The sequence below is a fragment of the Indicator indicator genome, chromosome 4, assembly GCF_027791375.1.
Source record: "Indicator indicator isolate 239-I01 chromosome 4, UM_Iind_1.1, whole genome shotgun sequence".
In the NCBI taxonomy this organism is placed as follows: domain Eukaryota; kingdom Metazoa; phylum Chordata; class Aves; order Piciformes; family Indicatoridae; genus Indicator; species Indicator indicator.
Genome location: NC_072013.1, coordinates 37,558,178 through 37,581,803, shown reverse-complemented (window position 1 = coordinate 37,581,803; position 23,626 = coordinate 37,558,178). Strand labels below are relative to the sequence as shown.

Below are 23,626 nucleotides of genomic sequence, written 5' to 3'. Positions count from 1 at the left end.
GGAGGGGATCTGCTGGAGAGCAGCCCCAAGGAGAAAGACCTGGGAGTGCTGGTGGATAACAAGTTCTGCATGGAGGGACAGGGATCTGCTGGAGAGAGTCCAAGGCAAGGCTGCAAGGATGCTGAAGGGACTGGAGCACTGCCTGGGGAGGAGAGGCTGAGAGCCCTGGGGCTGGTTAGTGTGGAGAGGAGAAGGCTGAGAGGGATCTGATCAATGTCTATCAATAGCTGAGGGCTGGGGGTCAGGAGGGAGGGGACAGGGACAGGCTCTGCTCAGTTGTGCCCTGGGATAGGACAAGGGGCAGTGGAGAGAAACTGCAGCACAGGAGGTTCCACCTCAACAGGAGGAGGAACTTCTTGACTGGGAGGGTCCCAGAGCACTGGAACAGGCTGCCCAGAGAGGTTGTGGAGTCTCCTTCTCTGGAGCCTTTCCAGCCCCATCTGGATGTGTTCCTGTGTGACCTGTGCTGGATTCTCTGGTCCTGTTCTGGCAGAGGGGTTGGACTTAATGATCTTTGGAGGTCCTTTCCAGCCCCTGACATCCTCTGATCCTGTGTACACAAATGTTTATGCCAAGAGAATGATGGAGGAACTCCCATGGATGAAACCTAAGCCAGCATGAAAAGCTACAGAGTTTCAAAGAAGGCAGGTGTGCCACTTTTGAGGCAGGTATGTAGCAAGGTGCCAGCACTCAACTCAAGGTGCCAACACTTTAGGTGGGCAGATGGCTTTCATCACTTCTCAGACATAAGAAGTTCTGGAGATTGCTTTGGTTAATCTTCCTTCTAAAGCAGAGGCAAGGCAGAGAGTAGCAGCTCTTTTATACTTTCTTTATTCCTCAAAAGCATGCTTTGAAAGTACCAGATGGTAAGAATTCATAAACCTAATTCATTACTCAAAGCATTGTACAGCATAAAAGCAAGGGCATCATAAATTGATATACTGAAATACATTTAACTGCCGTGCAATAAACTCACATCACAGAACCATAGCATGGCTTGGGTTGGAGCCACTTGCCAGATGATTTGCATCTAATTTGTTTCATAAAGCCCTTCAGAGCAATCTCTGCACTGGGGACAGCTGACACATTTATGCCCTACAGCCACTGTCTTCCTGGCAGGCTTTGTGGGAGCCTAGGCAAGTTCAGCAGGATGCTGCACAACCAACCTGCTATTATCCAGCATAGTGACAGGCTTCCAAAGCTCAGAAAACACAGCTCTGCTGACATCACCCAAACTAGGGGGGAGTGGGCATGTCTTGTCTGACATGAGATCACACAGGCACAGAATTGTTAGGGTTGGAAGGGACCTCAAGGAGCATCCAGTTCCAACCCCCTGCCATGGGCAGGGACACCTCACACTACAGCAGGTTGCTCACAGCCACATCCAGCCTGGCTGCAAAAACCTCCAGGGATGAGGCTTCCACCACCTCCCTGGGCAACCTGTGCCAGTGTCTCACCATCTTCATGGGCAAGAATCACAGAATCAATCAGGTTGGAAGATACCAACCAAGATCATCAAGTCCAACCCAACCCTAACTCATCAACCAGACCATGGCCTCATCCAGTCCCTTCTTAAACACCTCCAGGGACATTGACCCCATCACCTCCCTGGGCAGCACATTCCAAGGGCAATCTCTCTGCCTGTGAAGAACTTCTTTCTAAGCTCAAGCCTAAACTTTCCCCTGCACAGCTTGAGACTGTGTCCTCTTGCTCTGCTGCTGGTTGCCTGGGGGCACTTCTAGAAGATCAGCTTGGATCTCTAAAGCAGGGTGTAAAGAATCATAGAATCAGTCAGGGATGGAAGGGACCACAAGGATCATCTAGTTCCAACCCCCCTGCCATGGGCAGGGACACCTCACACTAGAAGACAGAGAGAGGCTCCTTTCAGTGGTCCCCAGTGACAGAACCAGCCTGAGCCCACACTGAAGCACAGAAGGGTTTGGCTAAACATCAGGAAACACTGGCACATGGTGCCCAAAAAGGATGAGGGTGGAGATCACAGAATGCAGAGATTGCTCTGAAGGGCATCATGAAACAAGATATAAAATCAGATGGCAAGTGCTCCTATGCTGAAAAATGACCCCAGACAAACAAGGATCTCAGCACTGAGAACACAAAACTGTTGGTCCTTCACAAAAGGCAAACAAGCAGAAAAGCAAACAATTCACTGGACAGAAGCAGCTCCAAACAGCTCTAACTTAACTGTCATTTTCCACTTCTCATTTACTGCTTGTTTCCTTGTTTTCAGAGTACTCCATCCCAAGGGGGGAAAAAAGGAAAAAAAGTAATAAATGATGGAATTTGTTGCCCATTCAGGCATACCTTTTACTCATGCAGCTTGATGCTTCATTCAGTCACTAATTCCAACCACTGCAGCTCCAGCAAACTTTCATCAAACAGAAAGTTTTTCTCTAAGCCAGTGAGAGAAAGCAAATATACACCAGAAAGTCTTAAATAAATAGAAATATTTGTTACACCTGCTGGTAGCTGCAATGCATTTTAGAACATCCAACCTGGCCTTCAACACTCCCAGGGAGGAGGCAGCCACAGCCTCCCTGGGCAGCCTGTGCCAGAGTCTCAGCACCCTCCTACTGAAGAACTTCTTCCTCAGCTCCACTCTAACCCTGCTCTGACTCAGCTTCAAACCATTCCCCCTTGGCCTGTCTCTAGACACCCTGATGAGAATTCCCTCTGCAGCCTTCCTGCAGGATCCCTTCAGCTATTGGCAGGCAGCTCTGAGGTCCCCCTGGAGTCTTCTCTTCTCCAGGCTGAACACCCCCAGCTCCCTCAGCCTGTCCTCACAGCAGAGCTGCTCCAGCCCTGGGATCATCTTTGTGGCCTCCTCTGGACTCACTCCAGCAGCTCTGTGTCCTTCTTATGATGAATTAAACACCACCACCTTACTTTTCCCTGTCACCTATTCCTGCTTTACAGAGATCTGGGGGCACAACACAAAGTCTGTGTTTGTTCCTCATTTTACAGACCCCTGAAGAGGTAAACTGAGAAGTCCCTCAATGCAGAGTGGTGACTGTGAAGTGAAGGTAACTCAGTTTCTTAGTGAACAAAATGATATCCCTTTGTTGAGACAAGCTAGAAGCCTATTTCACCTGTCTCAGTAGCCAAAAAGCAGGTGATGTGAAAAATTAAAGCCTGCAAAAGGGTAAATTGTACTTTTCCAGTACACTTCCAGCAACCTGATTTGCAATTCAGGAACTTTCTAAACCAGAGAGGCTGTTTGCATATTTACTAGTTTGCAAGTGGATTCCTCTTCCATGAATGTGCATTGCTGGCTTTAAAGCTTCTGCAAGCAGACAATGTCCTGCAGGAAAGAATTAATTGCACACTTTTCCTAACAATTACCTTGTTAAAGTTTGAGAGCAACACATTTGAAATTTCCTTGTTCAACTCTATGGTTTTAGAATGTGATTAGGAACAAAACCTGACGAGAGATCAGCCAGGCTAATGTTGTGGATCCTGTTCTGCCATCCTTAGATATAGTCAATAATAGACAGCATCAGAACTTTAGTTATGATACAGACACAGAATGGCAGGAAAAGGTAACTCTAATCAGTATTTGATCTGATTTTCCAACCAATATTTGGATACATTCTTCCTTAGCTGACTTCCAGAGTTGCTATCAGTCTACTTCATGACTTTAAAGTGTGTAAGCAATATGGATTATACAAAAATAACCTTGACTGAAAAGCTATCAGTGTGTTAGGAAAAGAAATCTGAATCTAGAGGCAAGGAGCTTTTAATAATATTTTCTTTATCATAAAGTACTACAACATTTGAAATGTTAAAGCTTGCAATTAACATCTACCATGAAGTAATGGCTTGAGAGCAGCCCTGGAGAAAAGGCCTTGGGGGTGCTGGGGGATGAGAAGCTCAACAGCATGAGCCAGCAGTGAGCACTTGCAGCCCAGAGAGCCAAGCAGAGCCTGGGCTGCAGCAAGAGAAGTGTGGCCAGCAGGGCAGGGAGGGGATTCTCCCCCTCTGCTCCACTCTGCTGAGACCACACCTGGAGCTCTGGGTCCAGTTCTGGAGCCTCTGTTCCAGGAAGGATCTGGAGATGCTGGAAGGTGTCCAGAGAATGGCCACAAGGATGAGCAGAGGGCTGGAGCTGCTCTGCTCTGGAGACAGACTGAGAGAGTTGGGGTTGTGCAGTCTGGAGAGGAGAAGGCTCCCAGGAGACCTTCTTGTGGCCTTCCAGTATCTGAAGAGAGCTACAAGAAAGCTGGGGAGGGACTTTTTAGGGTGTCAGGGAGTGACAGGATTGGGGGGAATGGAGCAAAACTAGAAATGGGTAGACTCAGATTGGATGTTAGGAAGAAATTCTTCCCCATGAGGGTGGTGAGACACTGGCACAGGTTGCCCAGGGAGGTGGTTGAGGCTCCATCCCTGGAGGTATTCAAGGTGAGGCTGAACAGGCTCTGGGCAATCTGCTCTGGTGTGAGGTGTCCCTGCCCAGTTGGAACTGGATGCTCCTTGAGGTCCCTTCCAAGCCTGACAATTCTGTGATTCTATAATAAGTAATAGGTTGCAAGAAGGAAATGAGATTGTGTTTTAACTAAAAGCCCACAGCACAGAGGAAGCAACTCTGTGTGTCCTGTCACTGCATTAAACAGGGCCTGTAAATGGATAAGAGAATTATTGTGGAAGGACAATGGAACAGCTAAAGAAGCAAAACCAAACAACTAAAAATGGGTGAACGGACAAGAGGTGAACAAAGGGCTCAAACTGCTCAAAGAAGGCAGAAATGGAATCCGTCACAGAATCACAGACAGCAACTGTGTGAAGACAACAAGTCCTGAATTGTGAAACAATGGACAAAGGGTGCAAGCTTTTATACATCACATCTGCTGCAGCAGAGAGGACACAAATGCACTGAGAGCCTTAGGGGCACACAGGTATGACAGCAAAAGGTTTTATGCAGGATCAGAGGATGTTAGGGGTTGGAAAGGACCTCCAAAGATCATTGAGTCCAACCTCCCTGCCAGAGCAGGAGCAGAGAATCCAGCACAGGTCACACAGGAACGCATCCAGATGGGGCTGGAAAGGCTCCAGAGAAGGAGACTCCACAACCTCTCTGGGCAGCCTGTTCCAGTGCTCTGGGACCCTCCCAGTCAAGAAGTTCCTCCTCATGTTGAGGTGGAACCTCCTGTGCTGGAGTTTCCATCCATTGCCCCTTGTCCTATCCCAGGGTGCAGCTGAGCAGAGCCTGTCCCCTCCCTCTTGACCCCCAGCCCCTCAGACATTTATAAACATTTATCCTCTTCAATAGCAACTTAAAACCAAAAGTATCTGGAGCCCAAGCTCAGGTTGGAAGGGACCTCAGAGCTCCTCTGCTCCAACCTCCCCACCATGCCCAGGGACACCTCTCAACTAGACTCAGCTGCTCAAGGCCTCATCCAGCCTGGCCTTCAACACCCCCAGGCAGGAGGCAGCCACAGCCTCCCTGGGCAGCCTGTGCCAGAGTCTCAGCACCCTCCTACTGAAGAACTTCTTCCTGAGAGCAGTGTGAAGTCCTTCATGAACATTATGGATTCTACAGGCTCAGCACCAAACCAAAGCAGCATGTTTATAAAAAGTACACAGGTTCACTACCTTCATCCCACCAGAATGAAACCTGGCAATCTTCATCCAAAATACCACCAAACACCGCCCTACTACCTCAACTGTCACAAATTGATAGACATTGATCAGATCCCTCTCAGCCTTCTCTTCTCCAGACTAAACAGCCCCAGGGCTCTCAGACTCTCTTCACAGGGGAGATGCTCAAGTCCCCTAAGCATCCTCCTGGCTCTCCCTTGGACTCTCTCCAGCAGGTCTCTGTCTCTCTGGAACTGGGGAGCCCCAAACTGGACACAGGATTGCAGCTGTGGTCTCAGCAGGGCAGAGCAGAGGGGCAGCAGAACCTCCCTAGCCCTGCTGGCCACACTTTTCTTGCTGCACCCCAGGATCCCATTGGCTCTCTTGGCCACCAGGGCACATTGCTGTCCCATGCAGAACTTGCTGCCCACCAGCGCTCCAAGGTCTTTCTCCGTGGAGCTGCTGTCCAGCAGGATGAGCCCCAGCCTGTGCTGGTGCCTGCTGTTATTCCTCCCCAGCAGCAGGACCCTGCCCTTGTCCTTGTTGACCTTCTTCAGTGTGATCACAGCCGCTGAAGCTGAAGTAAGGTAAGCCACAGTCCTGAACGTTCTTCCTCTACACTACAGACCTTCTGCAGTCTTTGTTGAGTTTTTGGTCCTAAATGGTGCTGGGTGCTGCAGACTCTGCCTTTCCTGTCTCTATTGCATCCACAACAGGTAAGTGCTGCCTTCACAGTAACAAGAGCACCAGAGACCAGACAGACGGACAACACGACACCGTTCCACCCACCTGGAGCTCCCTCCTCCGAAAGCTTTAGGTGAGCTGGAGACAAAACCATAAGAGAGATTGGACTGAAGCTTCACACAGGGAATTTGTAGGTTTAAATAGGCATCCCAGAGGGCAATCCAGGCAGACTCCCTGCTTTTTTTTATCCATTACTTCCAACACCTACCTCGGTCAGCATTTTCAGCTCCCATTCCTATCACTGTCTCACCAACAAAAGATCAATTCCTTCTGACTTGCTCCTAGGTGTTAGCACTGTCCAGCAAACCAAATCAAACTCAAAGAGCAAGTATTTAAATCAATTTCTACCACATGAAAAGAAAAAGAACCCCCCCCCTGCCCCCAGACATTCCTTCATTAACCACAGGCCACACGCAGGAACACTTCATATGAAAATAAATTGGCAAGAAGCTCTCAGCAGCATAATCCCTCAGAAATTCCCTGGCTGCAGAGCAGCAGGGAACATGCTCAGGGAAATCTTTGTCCTGACACTGAGCAAGCTGCACTGTTCATCACCATTTCTAGAAGAAAAGGTACAGAGCTTCCCATGGTCAGCCTGGTGGCCTGAAAATTTAACTTGGAGCTTTGGGAATGCTGCACACTATGGGTCAGCAGGTTCCAAATGGCAACTTCCATTCTCCACAACTGCTGCAAAAAGCAAGAAAACACAGAATCACAGAAAGCTAGGGGTTGGAAGGGACCTCCAGAGCTCATCCAGTCCAACCCCCCTGCCACAGCAGGGTCACCCAGGGCAGGTCACACAGGAACACATCCAGGTGGGGTTGGAGAAGGAAACTCCACAACCTCTCTGGGCAGCCTGCTCCAGGGCTCTGGCACCCTCACAAAGTTTTCCCTCCTGTCCCTCCTCTGTTCCTGCTTGCCCCAGTGCCCCTTGTGCTGTCCTTGGCCATCCCTGAGCAGAACCTGGCTCCAGCCCTGCACATCTTTATCCCCAGCAGTGAGGGCAGCCCTCAGGCTCCTCTGCTCCAAGCTCCAAGCCCCAGCTCCCTCAGCCTGGCCTCACAGGAGATGTTCCACTGCCTGCAGCAGCTCTGGGGCTCTGTGCTGGATTGTCTCAAGCAGTTCCCTGAGGTCCTTCTTGACCTGAGGGGCCCAGAACTGGACAGTATTATTCTATCTGTGTTCAAAACTGTGCTGTGCAATGATTACTTTTACTTAGAATCATAGAATCATAGAATCAGTCAGGGTTGGAAGGGACCACAAGGCTCATCCAGTTCCAACCCCCCTGCCATGGGCAGGGACACCTCACACTACAGCAGCATGGCCAGAGCCTCATCCAGCCTGGCTGCAAACACCTCCAGGGATGGGGCCTCAACCACCTCCCTGCACAACCCATTCCAGGCTCTCACCACTCTCATGGGAAAGAACTTCTTCCTCACATCCAGCCTGAATCTCCCCACTTCCAGATTCATTCCATTCCCCCCAGTCCTGTCACTACCTGATAGCCTAAAAAGTCCCTCCCCAGCTTTCTTGTAGTCTTTGATAATAAATCATCTTTGACAATAAAACCACTTCCCACCTTGAATAATTACTCTCAGACTGAACTCTGACATGAAAACCTTTCCCACAGGAATCTCCACAACTCACTTCAAATAAATGAGTTACTCCTCCAACTTTGCATTAGCAGTTTAGGAACCTTCTCTGCCATGATCTCAAAGCTTCAAGCAGCAGCTTTGAAGATCCATGTCCTACATAGCCACTTGTGGTCAGCACATTCATCTCTGTAAAAAGCCTTACTTAGTGAATTCAGAAGCATGCAAAACAATCTTAACACAATGTAGAAGTAATTAGAGAATAAACACAAGCAAACCCGAGTGCAATCCGACTCTCCTGAGCTGCACCACACCCCACAGGAAATCATTAGCTTTTAATTAAGCCCATTCATTAACTTGTAAGAATACTGAGGGTTTCTTAATCTTCTCTCCCTGCTCGGTGACCCTCCGTCCCGTCGTTTTCAACATTCCCTTGCACTACAATTCTTGTTCTCTCCATTATTCGCCCACACCCCCGTGTAGTTTCCCCCGTGACCGCCAGATGGCGGCAGTGGGGACCCCCCTCGCCCCAGCCGCACCCTGTGGCTTATTTCTGTGTTGATTTGTACGTTGCTGTGACCTTGCAGGGGCTTCTTCAGCCCCACAGCCCTAAGCAGCAGCAAATGTTCTGGCTTTTCCTCCCACAAGCACAGCCATGAGCAACTTTCACAGCATCACAGAATCACCAAGGCTAGAGAAGACCTTTCAGATCGAGTTCAACCCTAACCCAACTGCCATGGCCACTAAACCATGTCCTGAAGCACCACATCTGCAGCTTCTTGAACACCTCCAGGGATGGTGACTCCACCACCTCCCTGGGCAGCCTCTTCCAACCCCTCACCACTCTCTCAGGAAAGAAGTTTTTCCTCATGTCCAATCTAAACCTCCACTGGCACAACTCCAACCCATTTCCTATCACTGATTACTTTGGAGAAGAGACCAAGCCCAGCCTCACTCCAACCTCCTTTCAGGGAGTTGTAGGGAGCATGAGATCTCCTCTCAGCCTTCTCAAGACTAACCAACCCCAGCTCCCTCAGTCTCTCCTTGTATGGTGCCCTCCAAACCCCTCACAGGGGGGAATGGTTTGAAGCTGAGGCAGAGCAGGGTTAGAGTGGAGCTGAGGAAGAAGTTCCTCAGCAGGAGGGTGGTGAGACTCTGGCACAGGCTGCCCCAGAAGGCTGTGGCTGCCTCCTCCCTGGGCGTGTCCAAGGTCAGGATGGATGAGGCCTTGAGCAGCTGAGTCTAGCTGAGAGGTGTCCCTGCCCATGGTGTAGATCTCTGAGGTCCCTTCCAATGTAAACCACTCGAGGATTCTATGTCCTTGTCAGGTGTCTGCTGCAATGGATGGATCCAGGCTGAAAACCACTAGGGCTCCTACAATTCCTACATCTCTATAGATGGTGAGCAGAGGAGTTTATCTCAACAAAGTGCAGAACAACTCTTCTTCCTTCTCACCTGGTAATAATACATCCAACCCTGACAATTCTGTGATTCTGTATTAGATGATAGGAGCCTCTGTTACAGGAAGGATCTGGAGGTGCTGGAAGGTGTCCAGAGAAGGGCCAGGAGGATGAGCAGAGGGCTGGAGCTGCTCTGCTCTGGAGACAGACTGAAAGAGTTGGGGTTGTGCAGTCTGGAGAGGAGAAGGCTCCGAGAAGACCTTCTTGTGGCCTTCCAGTATCTGAAGAGAGCTACAAGAAAGCTGGGGAGGGACTTTTTAGGGTGTCAAGGAGTGATAGGACTGGGGGGAATGGAGCAAAACTAGAAATGGGGAGATTCGGATTGGATGTTAGGAAGAAATTCTTCCCCATGAGGGTGGTGAGAGACTGGCACAGGTTGCCCAGGGAGGTGGTGGAAGCCTCATCCCTGGAGGTTTTTGCAGCCAGGCTGGATGTGGCTGTGAGCAACCTGCTGTAGTGTGAGGTGTCCCTGCCCTTGGCAGGGGGGTTGGAAATGGATGATCCTTGAGGTCCCTTCCAGCCCTGACAATTCTGTGATTCTGTGTAATTTAATCCTGAGTGTACAGGAAGGCTTGAACGTTCTATCACACAGCCTTAGGCACAGTCACCATATTGGTAAGGGGGATTTTTCTGCAGGCTTAAGTTCAGCAAGTCAGGATTCTTGTCCATCCTGCATCTCTGTCTAGTTCTAACAGCCTATAGACAGACAAGGAATTGACTTTGCCCTGAAAATAGGTCAGGATTCTCACCCATATTGTACAGATGGGTGAAGTGGAAAGGCCTCCCAATGTCCTGGAAGGCATTCCAGAAGATAGCATAAGGGCTGGAAATGGAGCTCTAGCACCTTAGGAAGCCACTTTCAGCATTAAGAGCTGCCTATCCTTCTGCTCTTATCCCAAGAGCCACCATATGTACAACAGCATCAGCTGAAGTGGGGAGAGAAAAGTAAAGGAAATTCCTGTTGCTTGCTTGGTTTTGAGGGGTTTTAAAAAGTATTTGCAAAGGCAATCTTATCAGAGAGGGCTGCAAGGCACCTGGCAAAGTGGCTGCTGCACTGACCAGCACATGCACAACTCTCTTTAGCATCACAGAAGCATTTTGGTTGGAACAGACCTTTCAGATCATCCAGTCCAACCATTCCCTAGCTCTACCAAGGCTGGGGCTAAACCACAGCCCTCACCACCACATCTCTGCCTCTTCAACGCCTTCAGGGATGGGGATTCAACCACCTCTCTGAGCAGCCTGTGCCAGTGTTGGAGAACCCTTTTGGGGAGGAAGTTTCTTCTAATGTCCAACCTAAACTTCCCCTGGTGCAACTTGAGACCATTTCCTCTCTGTAGAGATTTCCAAGCCAGACTATGCTCTGGGCAACCTGATCTAGTGGAGGATGTCCCTGCTTACTGCAGAGGGGGCTGGACTACATGACCTTTGGAGGTCCCTTCAACCCAGACCATTCTATGATTCAAATACCTCCCAAATCCATAAAATTACAGCTTTAGTTGGTGTTAAGTAAGGGGAGAAAGCATCATGTTGCTGTAGAGGGATATAATACAGGTACAGCAACCTGGCTTGGAATAAAAGTCAGCTTCTCAAGCCAAGGCAGTGTATCTGCCAGAATATGAAGCACTGACATCACAGAGACAAAGAGGCCTGCCCTGTTGCACAATAAATGCAGGAAAATAATTGACAAAACCTTTATGCAGCCCATCTGCACTCTGAGGTCACAGCAAATCAAGCAGAGCACTGTCCTCAACCAGTGACTAACACCCTGCTTGCTGTAGTCCTGCTTTATCTAATTCATTGTAATAGAGCTCATAACAGAATCCCAGAACTAAACCCCAAATACCACACTGAAATCCAATAAACTGCAATTACTCAAAAGAAAAAAAAAAACAGAGGTCAATTTCATTTTTATTTGGATTTGAAACCAACTGTTAGCAGCTACTGTTACAACAACATCTTTCAGGCCACTAACACCACCAAGCATCATGGGGTTGTTTTTTTAGGAGACAAACACAAATTGTTCAAGGCCACAAAGGAAGTTTATGTCAAAGAAAGATAAGAAATCCTGCTCTTATCTCTCATCTTTTGGTTCACGCCATTATGCTTCTCTCTCTCTCACATAAGCTGCTTATTTTCTGCATTTACATCATAGAATGAATCAGGTTGGAAGGGACCTCAGAGCTCATCTGCTCCAACCTCCCCACCATGCTCAGGGACACCTCTCAGCTAGACTCAGCTGCTCAAGGTCTTATCCAAGCTTGAATACCCCCAGGGAGGAGGCAGCCACAGCCTCCCTGGGCAGCCTGTGCCAGAGTCTCAGCACCCTCCTACTGAAGAACTTCTTCCTCAGCTCCACTCTAACCCTGCTCTGCCTCAGCTTCAACCCATTCCCTCTTGGCCTGTCTCTAGACACCCTGATGAGAAGTCCCTCTTGCAGCCTTCCTGCAGGATCCCTTCAGCTATTGGCAGGCAGCTCTGAGGTCCCCCTGGAGCCTTTTCCTCTCTAGGCTGAACACCCCCATACACGAATTCTGTGTGATCAGGCATCACAGGTGAGTGCCCTCAGTACAGGCAGGAATTTGCCTCCTCTGCTAGGCTAGATGCTGTCACCACCTGAACCACCTACCCTCCCCTCACATTTCATGTTTACGAAATAGGATTAACCTCTTTAAGAACTATGGAGGAAACAGAAAATGACACTTGCAATGAAAACACCACAGAAATGGAGGAGCAGAGAAAACTCTTTCGTTGCACAGCGAAGATTTGCAGGGAATAAACCTACAGCTCCAAACTAAAAGAGCCTTTTGCTGGTGTTCCAGGATATAACTGGGGTAGTGCACTGCAGACCTGCTGGACTTCAGCTAGCTGAGACTGACACACTCCAAAGGCTGATGGACTTCAGCTGCCTTAGACTGACACACTCCAAAGAAGCCGCAGTCTCTCTACAGAACCATGTAGGCAGCTTCTGCTCATTACACTGGCAGCTGACAACACAGTCACTTGCTCAATGCAAACAGAGGAATTAGAGGATAAGAAAAGCCTGAGATATGCCAAAATATCATCATGATAGCATCCTTTTAATTCAAAGTGTCCCACTTGAGACTGAGGTGCTGGGGGTGGCAATACTGTGACTGACCACACAAGACATCAACCAAGGCCAGAGACAAACCTGCTGCAGAGTCACATTTGTTCCCCAGCTCCTTTCGCTTCCAATATCCTCCCTAGGCCCAGCCAGCCTCACACACGTGTTCCTTGTTATGGCCATTTGCTTTTTCAGTTTGTTTCCCACACACCAAGCCAGACTGCAAGCCTCAGGAGGGAGTTAGCTTCTCCTCCAAGCTGCTATGAGTCACTGTGGTGTCTGCTGCGTGGGCCACATTAAGCCTGAATTTCTTGCTTCCAGCAGGCAACAAGGACAAGGAGGCAAAACAAGGCAAGGAGGTGAGAAAAGATCAAAAAGGCAGGAAGGCTCTCCCTCAACATCCCAACCTTCCTGTCATAGCTGCCATAGTGCTCAGTGCTGAAGGAAGCAAATCACAGACTTGACTGCAGACTTGTAAGGAGGATTACAGGATTCCAACTTCCAGGTCTTCAGTGGTACTGCAAATGCTAAAAAATGAGAAGAAAAAAACTAAAACACTCTCTGCTATCTCATAAAAATCTGTACAGACTCTTGTACCCTGTCAGAAGTACAAAAGCTTTTAGCCATAGATGCATCCTTGGATGTGACCACACTTGGGATGGGTTCCTTTTGTTTAAACCTGCAGTAAAGCTGTACTAAATTAACACTTACCTAATCATTCAGTCTATCCTAACCCATTGCCTGGAAGTTAAAACAGTCACTTCACCATTGTTTGTGCTACAGAGAATCATGGAACAGCAGTGGAGGAAGACTACACTCACAAACATCCTTGCTACACATCCTTCGTGAATTCTATTCCAAAATCAAGAATTTTTCAGCTGGTCTTAGCAGCCAGGATGAAACATTAGGGTAAGAAATAGGAATTCAGCTTGAAACTGGCTGGGACTACTCAGTTTCAAAGAATCAGAATTGTCAGGGTTGGAAGGGACCTCAAGGATCATCCAAGTTCCAACCCCCTTGCCATGGGCAGGGACACCTCACACTACAGCAGGTTGCTCACAGCCACATCCAGCCTGGCTGCAAAAACCTCCAGGGATGAGGCTTCCACCACCTCCCTGGGCAACCTGTGCCAGGCTCTCACCACCCTCATGGGGAAGAATTTCTTCCTAACATCCAATCCGAATCTCCCCATTTCTAGTTTTGCTCCATTCCCCCCAGTCCAAATACTCCTTGACACCCTAAAAATTCCCTCCCCAGCTTCCTTGGAGCCCCCTTCAGATACTGGAAGGTCACAGAAGGTCTCCTGGGAGCCTTCTCCTCTCCAGACTGCACAACCCCAACTCTCTCAGTCTGTCTCCAGAGCAGAGCAGCTCCAGCCCTCTGCTCATCCTCCTGGCCCTTCTCTGGACACCTTCCAGCACCTCCAGATCCTTCCTGGAACAGAGGCTCCAGACCTGGACACAGAGCTCCAGGTGTGGTCTCAGCAGAGTGGAGCAGAGGGGGAGAATCCCCTCCCTTGACCTGCTGGCTATGCTTCTCTTGATGCATAGAAGCGATGCTGAGCTTAGAAGCGATGCTGTGTTGCCACTTCCATGTTCACCAACAAAATCATAACCCCCTTCCCCGGCAATAAAATCAATATTGAGTACAAAATCAATACTGAGTACAAAATCAACACTGAATACAAAGCCTGGGTTTTAATTGCATCAGCATTACTCTTGAGCAGAAGCATCCCTCACTTGCAGCAGACTGCAGAATGCATTCCCATGCTGGCCCTTTAAAAGTGTCACCCTAGCACTGAGGAAAGCAGATGTAAGCGATCCCTCCAATTTCCAACTGCTGGCAGTGGCCTTGCTGCCACATCTGCCTTCTGGCCCCCATGAATAGCTGAGAGAAACACAACCCTGCTCATCACCCAGGTACACCTACAGCTCTGCTGCACTTCCAACACAGGCTGTCAATGAAGCCTTTGTCTGTTTCCTTTCCAGGCACCACTTCTGCCTCATCCCAGCTGAGTCACCAGCAGTCTGTGTTCATTGACTAATGAACTGCAGCATCTGCTCTGGATAAAAATTTGCCTTAGCAAACTAACCATCCACACGTTGATGGCACTGCCACCCAAAATATCACAGAAACCAAAGAGCAGCAATTTACATGGGCTCCAGGCCAGCCTGGCCTGCCCAGTCAAATGGCAGGAAAGCCTGACCTCATTTCTTTCTCCCTGAGCAGTAGAATCTGGAGCTTTTGTTAGCTCAGTTTCCTTTCTTGATTTCAGCATCTGGTTTTGCCACAGACAATTACAGTCACTAGGAGAAAAACATTTATTTGGGTAAGATTAAATGCTGCAAAAGCACATAGCCTCTATAATCACTGAATCACAGCAAGGTCTGGGTTGGAAGGGACCTCCAAAGCTCATCCAGTCCAACCCCTCTGCACTCAGGAGGGACATCCTCCACTAGAGCAGGTCACTCAGAGCCTTGTCCAGCCTCACCTTGAATATGTGGAGGGATGGAGCCTCAACCACCTCCCTGGGCAACCTGTTGCAGTGTTCCAGCAGCCTCATGGTGCAGAACTTGTTCCTAACCATCCAATCTAAATCTGCTCTGCTCTAGTTTGAAGCCATTGCCCTTCATCCTATCACTCTAGGCCTAAGAGAAGGCCTGGAGCACTCCCTGCCAACAGCCCTGGTCATCTAGTGATAGACTCCCATATCTCAGACCAATCAGATGCACTGTACATTCAATTTTCTGTATATTAGAGCCATGTTGTTCCTGTCAAAACACCTTCTCTGCATCTTCCAGCAACTTTTACCTTCCAGTATCATGTCCACTTTAAAAACAAAAACAAAACCAAAGGAAGATTAAGGCAGAGAAAACTGAGGAAATAGGCAGAAAGAAGCAATATGCTAAAAAACTACAAATCAGTGGATCCACTGCTCCTGTGTGTTCCTTCTCATATACAAGGCCTAAATGGACATCCATCAGAATTGGAAAGGACCACACAAGCATACAATCATAGAATCAGCTAGGCTGGAAGAGACCTCCAAGATCATCCAGTCCAACTGATCACCCAACCCTCTCCAATCAACTAGATTGGCATTACCCTGTACAATTTCTCACAGCAAGCTTGGATTTTAACTCCACTTCATCCTTGCTAGGTGGTATTTCTCAACTCCGCAAAGAGCAGCTGCGTCTATTGTCTTTCATGTTGAGATTTCAGACAACTCCATGCTTGATGACTCATTCTTGAGTAACACAGACTTCCTGGGTTCCATTTAAGCAGACAAATTTCAAGCAGAGTTGCAGTGGCTACAGTCATCACCTTTTGCCCCTTGTAAGTAAGTTGTGCAAGTATTTATCTAAATAGTAAAAAAAACAATGAAGAAGTATTACTCTGTGGAGAGCTCCTCTGGTAACTAGTTAGCCTTGTGCTTCAGGCTCCCCCTCTCACACCTGAGTATGGGACCATCTAAAAGCCATCTGAGCAGGTAGGAGTGTTCCTCTGTTAATACACAAGTCGGATTCATCACTTCTGCCCATGGGAATGGCTGCCCAGGGAGGTGGTGGGGTCAGCATCCCTGGAGGTGTTTAAGAAGGGACTGGATGAGGCATTTAGTGCCATGGTCTGGTTGATGAGTAAGGGTTGGGTGATCAGTTGGACTTGGTGATCTTGGAGGTCTCTTCCAACCTGGTTGATTCTGTGACTTCCCTGGACACTACCTGAATAAAACCTGCAGCTAGACTAGAGTCTGGCAGGTCACTGTCTTCCACATTCCAAGGCAATGGAAGAGGCAGGCAGGTTCCCTGTTCAGTTCAGTACTCTGTCATTCATTTGAATTGAATCCCATCAGAAATGCCTCTTCCTTCCTCCTGAATGTGTACAGGCACACATTCAGATTGCAGCAGAAATTTAGCTGTTTGCATTTAAAAATCAGCAGTAAACAACACATCCAAAATAGAATCAGAATCACAGAATGTTAGGGGCCGGAAGGGATCTCTAGAGATCATCCAGTGCAACCCCCCTGCCAGAGCAGGGTCACCTAGAGCAGATCACACAGGAACACAGCCAGGCAGGTCTTGAAGATCTCCAGAGAGGGAGACTCAGGATCAGAGGATGTTAGGGGTTGGAAGGGACCTCTGGAGATCTTCCAGTCCAACCCCCTGCCAGAGCAGGACCAGAGAATCCAGCACAGGTCACACAGGAACACATCCAGATGGGGTTGGAAAGGCTCCAGAGAAGGAGACTCCACAACCTCTCTGGGCAGCCTGTTCCAGTGCTCTGGGACCCTCACAGTCAAGAAGTTCCTCCTCATGTTGAGGTGCAACCTCCTGTGCTGCAGTTTCTATCCATTGCCTCTTGTCCTATCCCAGGGCACAACTGAGCAGAGCCTGTCCCTGTCCCTCTTGACCCCCAGCCCTCAGCTATTGATAGACATTGATCAGATCCCCCCTCAGCCTTCTCCTCTCCACACTAACCAGCCCCAGGGCTCTCAGCCTCTCCTCCCCAGGCACTGCTCCAGTCCCTGCAGCATCCTTGGAGCCCTCCCTTGGACTCTCTCTAGCAGATCCCTGTCCCTCCTGAACTGGGCAGCCCACAACTGGATGCAATATTCCAGGTGAGGTCTCATCAGGGCAGAGCAGAGGGGGAGGAGAACCTCCCTGGCTCTGCTGCACACACTCCTCTGAATGCCCCCCAGGACCCCCTTGGCCTTCTTGGCCCCCAGGGCACATTGCTGTGCCATGCAGAACTTGTTATCCACCAGCACTCCCAGGTCCTTCTCCTTGGGGCTGCTCTCTCCACAACCAGCCCTGGGCAGCCTGTTCCAAACATAAAGTCTGCTTTTCCAGGTAAGAAACTCTCGAGACTTATCACCATCTCTGTGCTGAACGAGATTAAAAATGTCAGAAAATCATTTCTGCATGTGTCAGCTCTTTGCTTTACCTGCTTCTGTGTACTTTAATCCTACTTTTACTTCTTCATGCTCTGCTTTTGGTGGTGGCCAGACAGTTTGGAGTCTCCCTGGAGTCTTGTCATCTTGCTCTGAGGGACTCAGGTCAGGCTGTCAAAATTATGCAAGGAAAAAAAAAAAAAATTAAAGTCTGCAAGTACTACTGGATTCCAACACAGCAACTAGCACCACACTCAGCTCTGCACCTTCAGTCTGGAATGGTGATCTGTACAACTCTGCCGAAACTGTACTGGAAGAGATATAAAGAAATCAAGGGCAGGAAAATAACTCTGAGGAGGAAATGAATATCATGATTTGTTGCACCTTTCCACTACCACATGCAAAGCTGTCTTCTGTCCCTTGATGAACCATATAGGAGGGTCAAGAACAGGTCAGATCCTGGGCTGCATCAAGAGAAGTGTGGCCAGCAGGTCCAAGGGAGGTGATTCTCCCCCTCTGCTCAGCTCTGCTGAGACCCCACCTGGAGTACTGCATCCAGTTGTGAAGCCTCTGTTACAAGAGGGATCTGGACATGCTGGAAGGTGTCCAGAGGAGGGCCACCAGGATGAGCAGAGGGCTGGAGCACCTCTCCTATGAGGACAGAGTGAAAGAGTTGGGGCTGTTCAGTCTGGAGAAGAGAAGGCTCCCAGGTGACCTTCTTGTGGCCTTCCAGTATCTGAAGGGGGCTACAAGAAAGCTGGGGAGGGACTTTTTAGGCTATCAGGTAGTGATAGGACTGAGGGGGATGAAATGAAGCTGGAAGTGGGGAGATTCAGGCTGGATGTGAGGAAGAAGTTCTTCCCCAGGAGAGTGGTGAGAGCCTGGAATGGGTTGTGCAGGGAGGTGGTTGAGGCTCCATCCCTGGAGGTGTTTGCAGCCAGGCTGGATGAGACTCTGGCCAGCCTGATGTAGTGTGAGGTGTCCCTGCCCATGGCAGGGGGGTTGGAACTGGATGATCCTTGTGGTCCCTTCCAACCCTGACTGATTCTATGATTCTAACTGAAGGGTTTCTTTTCCCAGAGTGACAAGACCCATGTGGGCTCTGCTGAGGAGTAAACATCAGTGTGATTTACCTAAGGTATCATCTGACAACACAATTTTCTGGAAGCAGAGCTGGTTTATGAAATTCCTGCCCCACCCCCCAGCAGCTTGCTCAGTCCACATAATGCTGCCACATCAAAGGGCTTCTGCAGCTCTTAATGGGCCTGCAGTGTCAACTGGAATGCTAAAATAACCCTTGAAATGGGAGAGGGTGGGGGGAAACACTAAACCGGCTTTTTTTTAGAGGTTTACGTTTTGGATTGGGGGTTTGGGGTTTTTTTTGTTACATTCCCAACAGTTCTTCACCTTGATTTACAAAATGCTACTAGGAGTAACTTGCACAGACACAGAATCACAGAATTGTCCAGGTTGGAAAGGACCTCAAGGATCTTCTAGTTCCAAGCCCCATGCCACAGGCAGGGGACAGCTTCCACCTTCTTCCACAGCTGCAGCAGCAGGAAAAGCCTACAGGAAAGTGATCCTGCAAACAGCAAGGGAAGAGCAAAGGCAAGATCCTCTTACTCTGGCTTTGCCCCCAGAAAATGCAGATTTGTACCAGGCCAGACATTAAGCAGACACCTTGAATAGCCTCCTATGCTGTCAGCTGTGGTGACAGCTCCCCAGCCAGGTTTGCTGTGAGCCACACAAGCGCTGAGCCAGCGCCGGGGAACGGTGTCAGCAGGAAGAAGCAGGGCAGGAATGGGAAGGGCAGCAGCAGACTGCAATTGCTGTGCATGCCACAGCCAGCAAGTGCCTCTTTCCTTCTCCCCACAGGCCATTTACCACAAACTGGTATTATCAGTCTACCCAGCTGTTGGGCAAGACTTCTGCCAAGTTTCTAATATCTTGCAAAGAAAGAGAGCACAACAAGCACAACAAATTCACTCTTAGGAGCTTCAGGTCTAAGGTCCGACCCTGCAAATTTCATCCTTCAGGTTAATTCTCCCCTGGGGGTCAACAAGAACAATCTTCTGGATTGAGTCTATCTGCCAAAGATGGAGCTGTTGGGATTCAGGGTTAGTTGGTTGAATTTTAGGGTCACTATTTGGTTGAATTTTAAGGTTATTATTTGGTTGAAATCAGGATTATTTGGTTGAATTTAGGTTATTATTTGGTTGAATGTTAGGGTTATTATTTGGTTGGATTTTAAGGTTATTAACTGGTTGAATCTTAGGGCTGTTTGAATTTAGGGTTATTATTTGGTCGAATTTTAGAGTTATTATTTGGTTGACTATTTTTTTTTTAACTATTTCTTTAAAATATACTAAATCTCCACATGTCTAAAAATACTAACCTTGCAAATGGTTACATTAATTTACAACTAGGATTGTCTATTTGGAAACATTAAATTATACTCAGATAAGGTTTAATTCTTGTGAGTATTTGCAAAGCCATGTAAATATGAAAAAAAAAAATTACTTCACATTCTATGTCCTGGAGAAAGTGAGATGAAAATCACCCATAACTTCTTTTATCAGCTCTTATCATAGAATCATTTCTTTCTAAAGGTAAACTTAAATATTACCTTCACAAACAACAAACTCAATGCAAGGAAAAAAAAAGCTTGAGCAACTATTAAATAATGCTACAGTCAATATTTGCAGCACCCAAGTGATTTAAAGCCATCCTTAACACACAGGCAACTGGTTTGCAGTGGTCTTTTAAAACCAGAAACTGTTTTTTAAGTTCTCACTTCCAACATGCTGTGACAATCCAAACATCATAGAATCAGTCAGGGTTGGAAGGGACCACAAGGATCATCCAGTTCCAACCCCCCTGCCATGGGCAGGGACACCTCACACTACAGCAGGCTGGCCAGAGCCTCATCCAGCCTGGCTGCAAACACCTCCAGGGATGGGACCTCAACCACCTCCCTGCACAACCCATTCCAGGCTCTCACCACTCTCATGGGGAAGAACTCACATCCAGCCCGAATCTCCCCACTTCCAGCTTTGTTCCATTCCCCCCAGTCCTGTCACTACCTGAGATCCTAAAAAGTCCCTCCCCAGCTTTCTTGTAGCCCCTTTCAGATACTGGAAGGCCACAAGAAAGTTACCTCGGAGCCTTCTCCTCTCCACACTGAGCAGCCCCAACTCTCTCAGTCTCTCCTGATGGGAGAGGTGCTCCAGCCCTCTGACCACTCTCATGGACCTGTCACCAGTTCTGAGTTCTACGGCTGCAGATGACCAAGAATTTGGACAAAGTAGCAACAAAATTTCTTCAGATGGGAATCCAAAAGTTAGAGAGAAGAGAGAGAAGAGAGAGAAGAGAGAGAAGAGAGAGAAGAGAGAGAAGAGAGAGAAGAGAGAGAAGAGAGAGAAGAGAGAGAAGAGAGAGAAGAGAGAGAAGAGAGAGAAGAGAGAGAAGAGAGAGAAGAGAGAGAAGAGAGAGAAGAGAGAGAAGAGAGAGAAGAGAGAGAAGAGAGAGAAGAGAGAGAAGAGAGAGAAGAGAGAGAAGAGAGAGAAGAGAGAGAAGAGAGAGAAGAGAGAGAAGAGAGAGAGAGAGAGAGAAGAGAGAGAGAGAGAAGAGAAGAGAGAGAAGAGAGAGAAGAGAGAGAAGAGAGAGAAGAGAGAAGAGAAAGAGAGAGAAGAGAAAAGAGAGAAGAGAAAAGAGAGAAGAGAAAAGAGAGAAGAGAAAAGAGAGAAGAGAAAAGAGAGAAGAGAAAAGAGAGAAGAGAAAAGAGAGAAGAGAAAAGAGAGAAGAGAAAAGAGAGAAGAGAAAAGAGAGAAGAGAAAAGAGAGAAGAGAAAAGAGAGAAGAGAAGAAGAGAGAAGAGAAAAGAGAGAAGAGAAAAGAGAGAAGAGAAAAGAGAGAAGAGAAAAGAGAGAAGAGAAAAGAGAGAAGAGAAAAGAGAGAAGAGAAAAGAGAGAAGAGAAAAGAGAGAAGAGAAAAGAGAGAAGAGAAAAGAGAGAAGAGAAAAGAGAGAAGAGAAAAGAGAAGAGAAAAGAGAAGAGAAAAGAGAAGAGAAAAGAGATTTCTGACATTTGGCCCTTTCCCACTAATCATTTTTAAACAGTATTTTTTTTTTTTTAATCCATCTAGTTCCACATCTTAGGAAGGAAAAAACCCAAACAATTCAACCTACAGATTTGTCTGCTGGTCCATCCCCAGGTTTTGATTTTGACCTTTCAAAGACAGCTTTCAAGTACTCTTTTTCATTTCTCATTTTGCGCTTTATGGCTTCCAGCTCCGAAGTATCCGCAGTGGACTCCTTCTTAGGAGGCCGTGTGAATAAAGCTTTGAAGACCTCCAACGCAGATTCCGCAGGGCTTGACTTCACTTCCTCAGAGGGAAACCCTGGCTCTGTTTTGCTGGAGGCTTTGTTCTCCTGAGCTTCATCGTTGTCCTCAGTCTCCCCAGCAGACCCCTCAGCAGAGCCCTCAGCTCTGTTTTCATTCTTGGAGACGTCTATGTTTAACAAGTGTGAGAGCTGTTCCAGGAAGGTAGGACTTGCTTTAGGCTCAGCTGATTTTCTCCTGGTGGTCAGACCTGAGGTGATGCTGGATTTCTTCACCGGCTGGCGTAATTTAAGCAGAGCTAAATCATTCTCCCGTGGTTTGATTTCTGTCACAGTTTCCCCATGCTCCGTGGGTAGTCCCTTTTTCCTCACACGCAGCCCACTGAAGAAAGCAGGCAGCTGGAAAGTCTTTTCAGCCAGCGCTGTTTTGGGGAGCAACGTATGATCAGCTGAAGGTCTTTGTTCTTCAGGCAGAAGTTCTGGAGGGCATTCCCCTGTAGCAAGCGAGCGACTGAACTGCTCATCCATTAATAGCCTGTCTTTTCCACAGGAGTCATGCTCCAGAACATCATCCAGCTCTTTGGAGAGCTGCTTAGAAAGTGCTGGGTGTAACTCAATGTCATCCGTACCCACAGCGTCATCGCTGCTGCTGTGCCCTTCTGATTCTGACTCTTCCTTGTGTCGATTGTTATCACCCAAAGCCTCAGCAGACACAGCAGCGCTGCTGAGCCCCGACTCGCTCGCACAGTCTGCATCGGTCTCCAAGTCCTTACTCTCCACATCTGACTCTGTGTCACTTGTTGTATGAACCAAAGTCCCCTGCACAAGAATAGCATCCTTGTCGTCGTTGTCAGATTCAGACAAAGAAGCCTGTACCAGCCTCAGGTGGTGAAGAAGCAATTCATTTTGTTCAGCTAAGTCCAGTTCCAGGCCGGTTTGCCTGCCAGCCACTGGGTCAGCTTGGCCACTGGCACTGTTCACGGCGTGCTGATCTCCTGAGCCGTCGCTACAACCATCATCATTCCTCACATGCCAGGTGTTAGCAGGGTTGTTTACACTGGGGTGCAAAGGTTGGAATGCTTTAAGCACTGTTGTTTCTTCTCTGGAAGCCGCAGAGTCAAGTTTAGCTGTAAATCCGAGAAGCGTTTTCACGGAAAAAGTAGTGAAAAGCTCAGGTTCGTCTGCTGCTGCGTTCTCCAGCTCTGCAAGCTCACTACACTCGGGCACCCCATTTCCTCCTTCCATGTTGTATGAAGCACAGAACAAGTTCCCTGCTAGCAGCGCTACTAACTGCAGAACAAATATTTACTACAGGCATTCAGCCACAGCCTGAGCTCACTCCGGGCACGGCGACAGGCAGCGCTGCCCGGCCCTGAGACGGCCGCCAGCCAGCCTCCCCCGGGCCACCCTGCCCCTCCTGCTGCCCCCAGCGCTGCTAGCCGGCAGCCAAGTGTCCCCCTCAGGTCTCCAAGCTCTGCTCCGAGAGCAGCCGAAGGACCTCACCGTAAACAAAGTTCTCAGCAGCGCCGGTGCCTCGCTCCCTTTTACACAAAGGGCTTTTTGTCCCGGCCGCTGGTGCCAGCGGCACTAATCTCGGTTGGAAATTCGACCAATGGTGGCTGCTGGGGCTCCTACGATCCTACTGGCTGCACACCACTTCCTACGTGCTCCAAAGTGCTTACACCGACCAGCCTCCCGCACACCACGGGGCACAGCGGTGCTTGGCTACTTCCTTGTGCCGGTGCCCCAGCTGCTGCCAGTGCTTCACAGCAGACGATTCCCGACGGATCCTTCTGCGCAAGCTTCCCGCTTGGATAAAGATCTTCCTGGGTAAATCCATAATCACCCCAAAAACAATGTCAAATGGAAAGCCGAAGTAACGAATCCCAAGCTGCCAGTGTCGCCACCCGCAGCCTGCGAAGAGCCC

The 23,626-nt window shown here is 48.6% G+C and overlaps 1 protein-coding gene across 1 annotated transcript in view; it reads right to left on the bottom strand.

Moving 5' to 3' along the window:
- Positions 1-22,944, bottom strand: part of FMN1 (formin 1) — a 167,624-nt gene extending 144,680 nt beyond the window's left edge. Inside the window, exons 1-2 of the mRNA XM_054400699.1 lie at positions 21,547-22,944; positions 17,415-17,532 (exon numbers count right to left, since the gene is read on the bottom strand). Of these exons, the coding sequence (XP_054256674.1) occupies positions 17,415-17,532; positions 21,547-22,944 (1,516 nt within the window). The remainder of the gene's footprint in view (positions 1-17,414; positions 17,533-21,546) is intronic.
- Between the last annotated feature and the right edge of the window lie 682 nt (positions 22,945-23,626).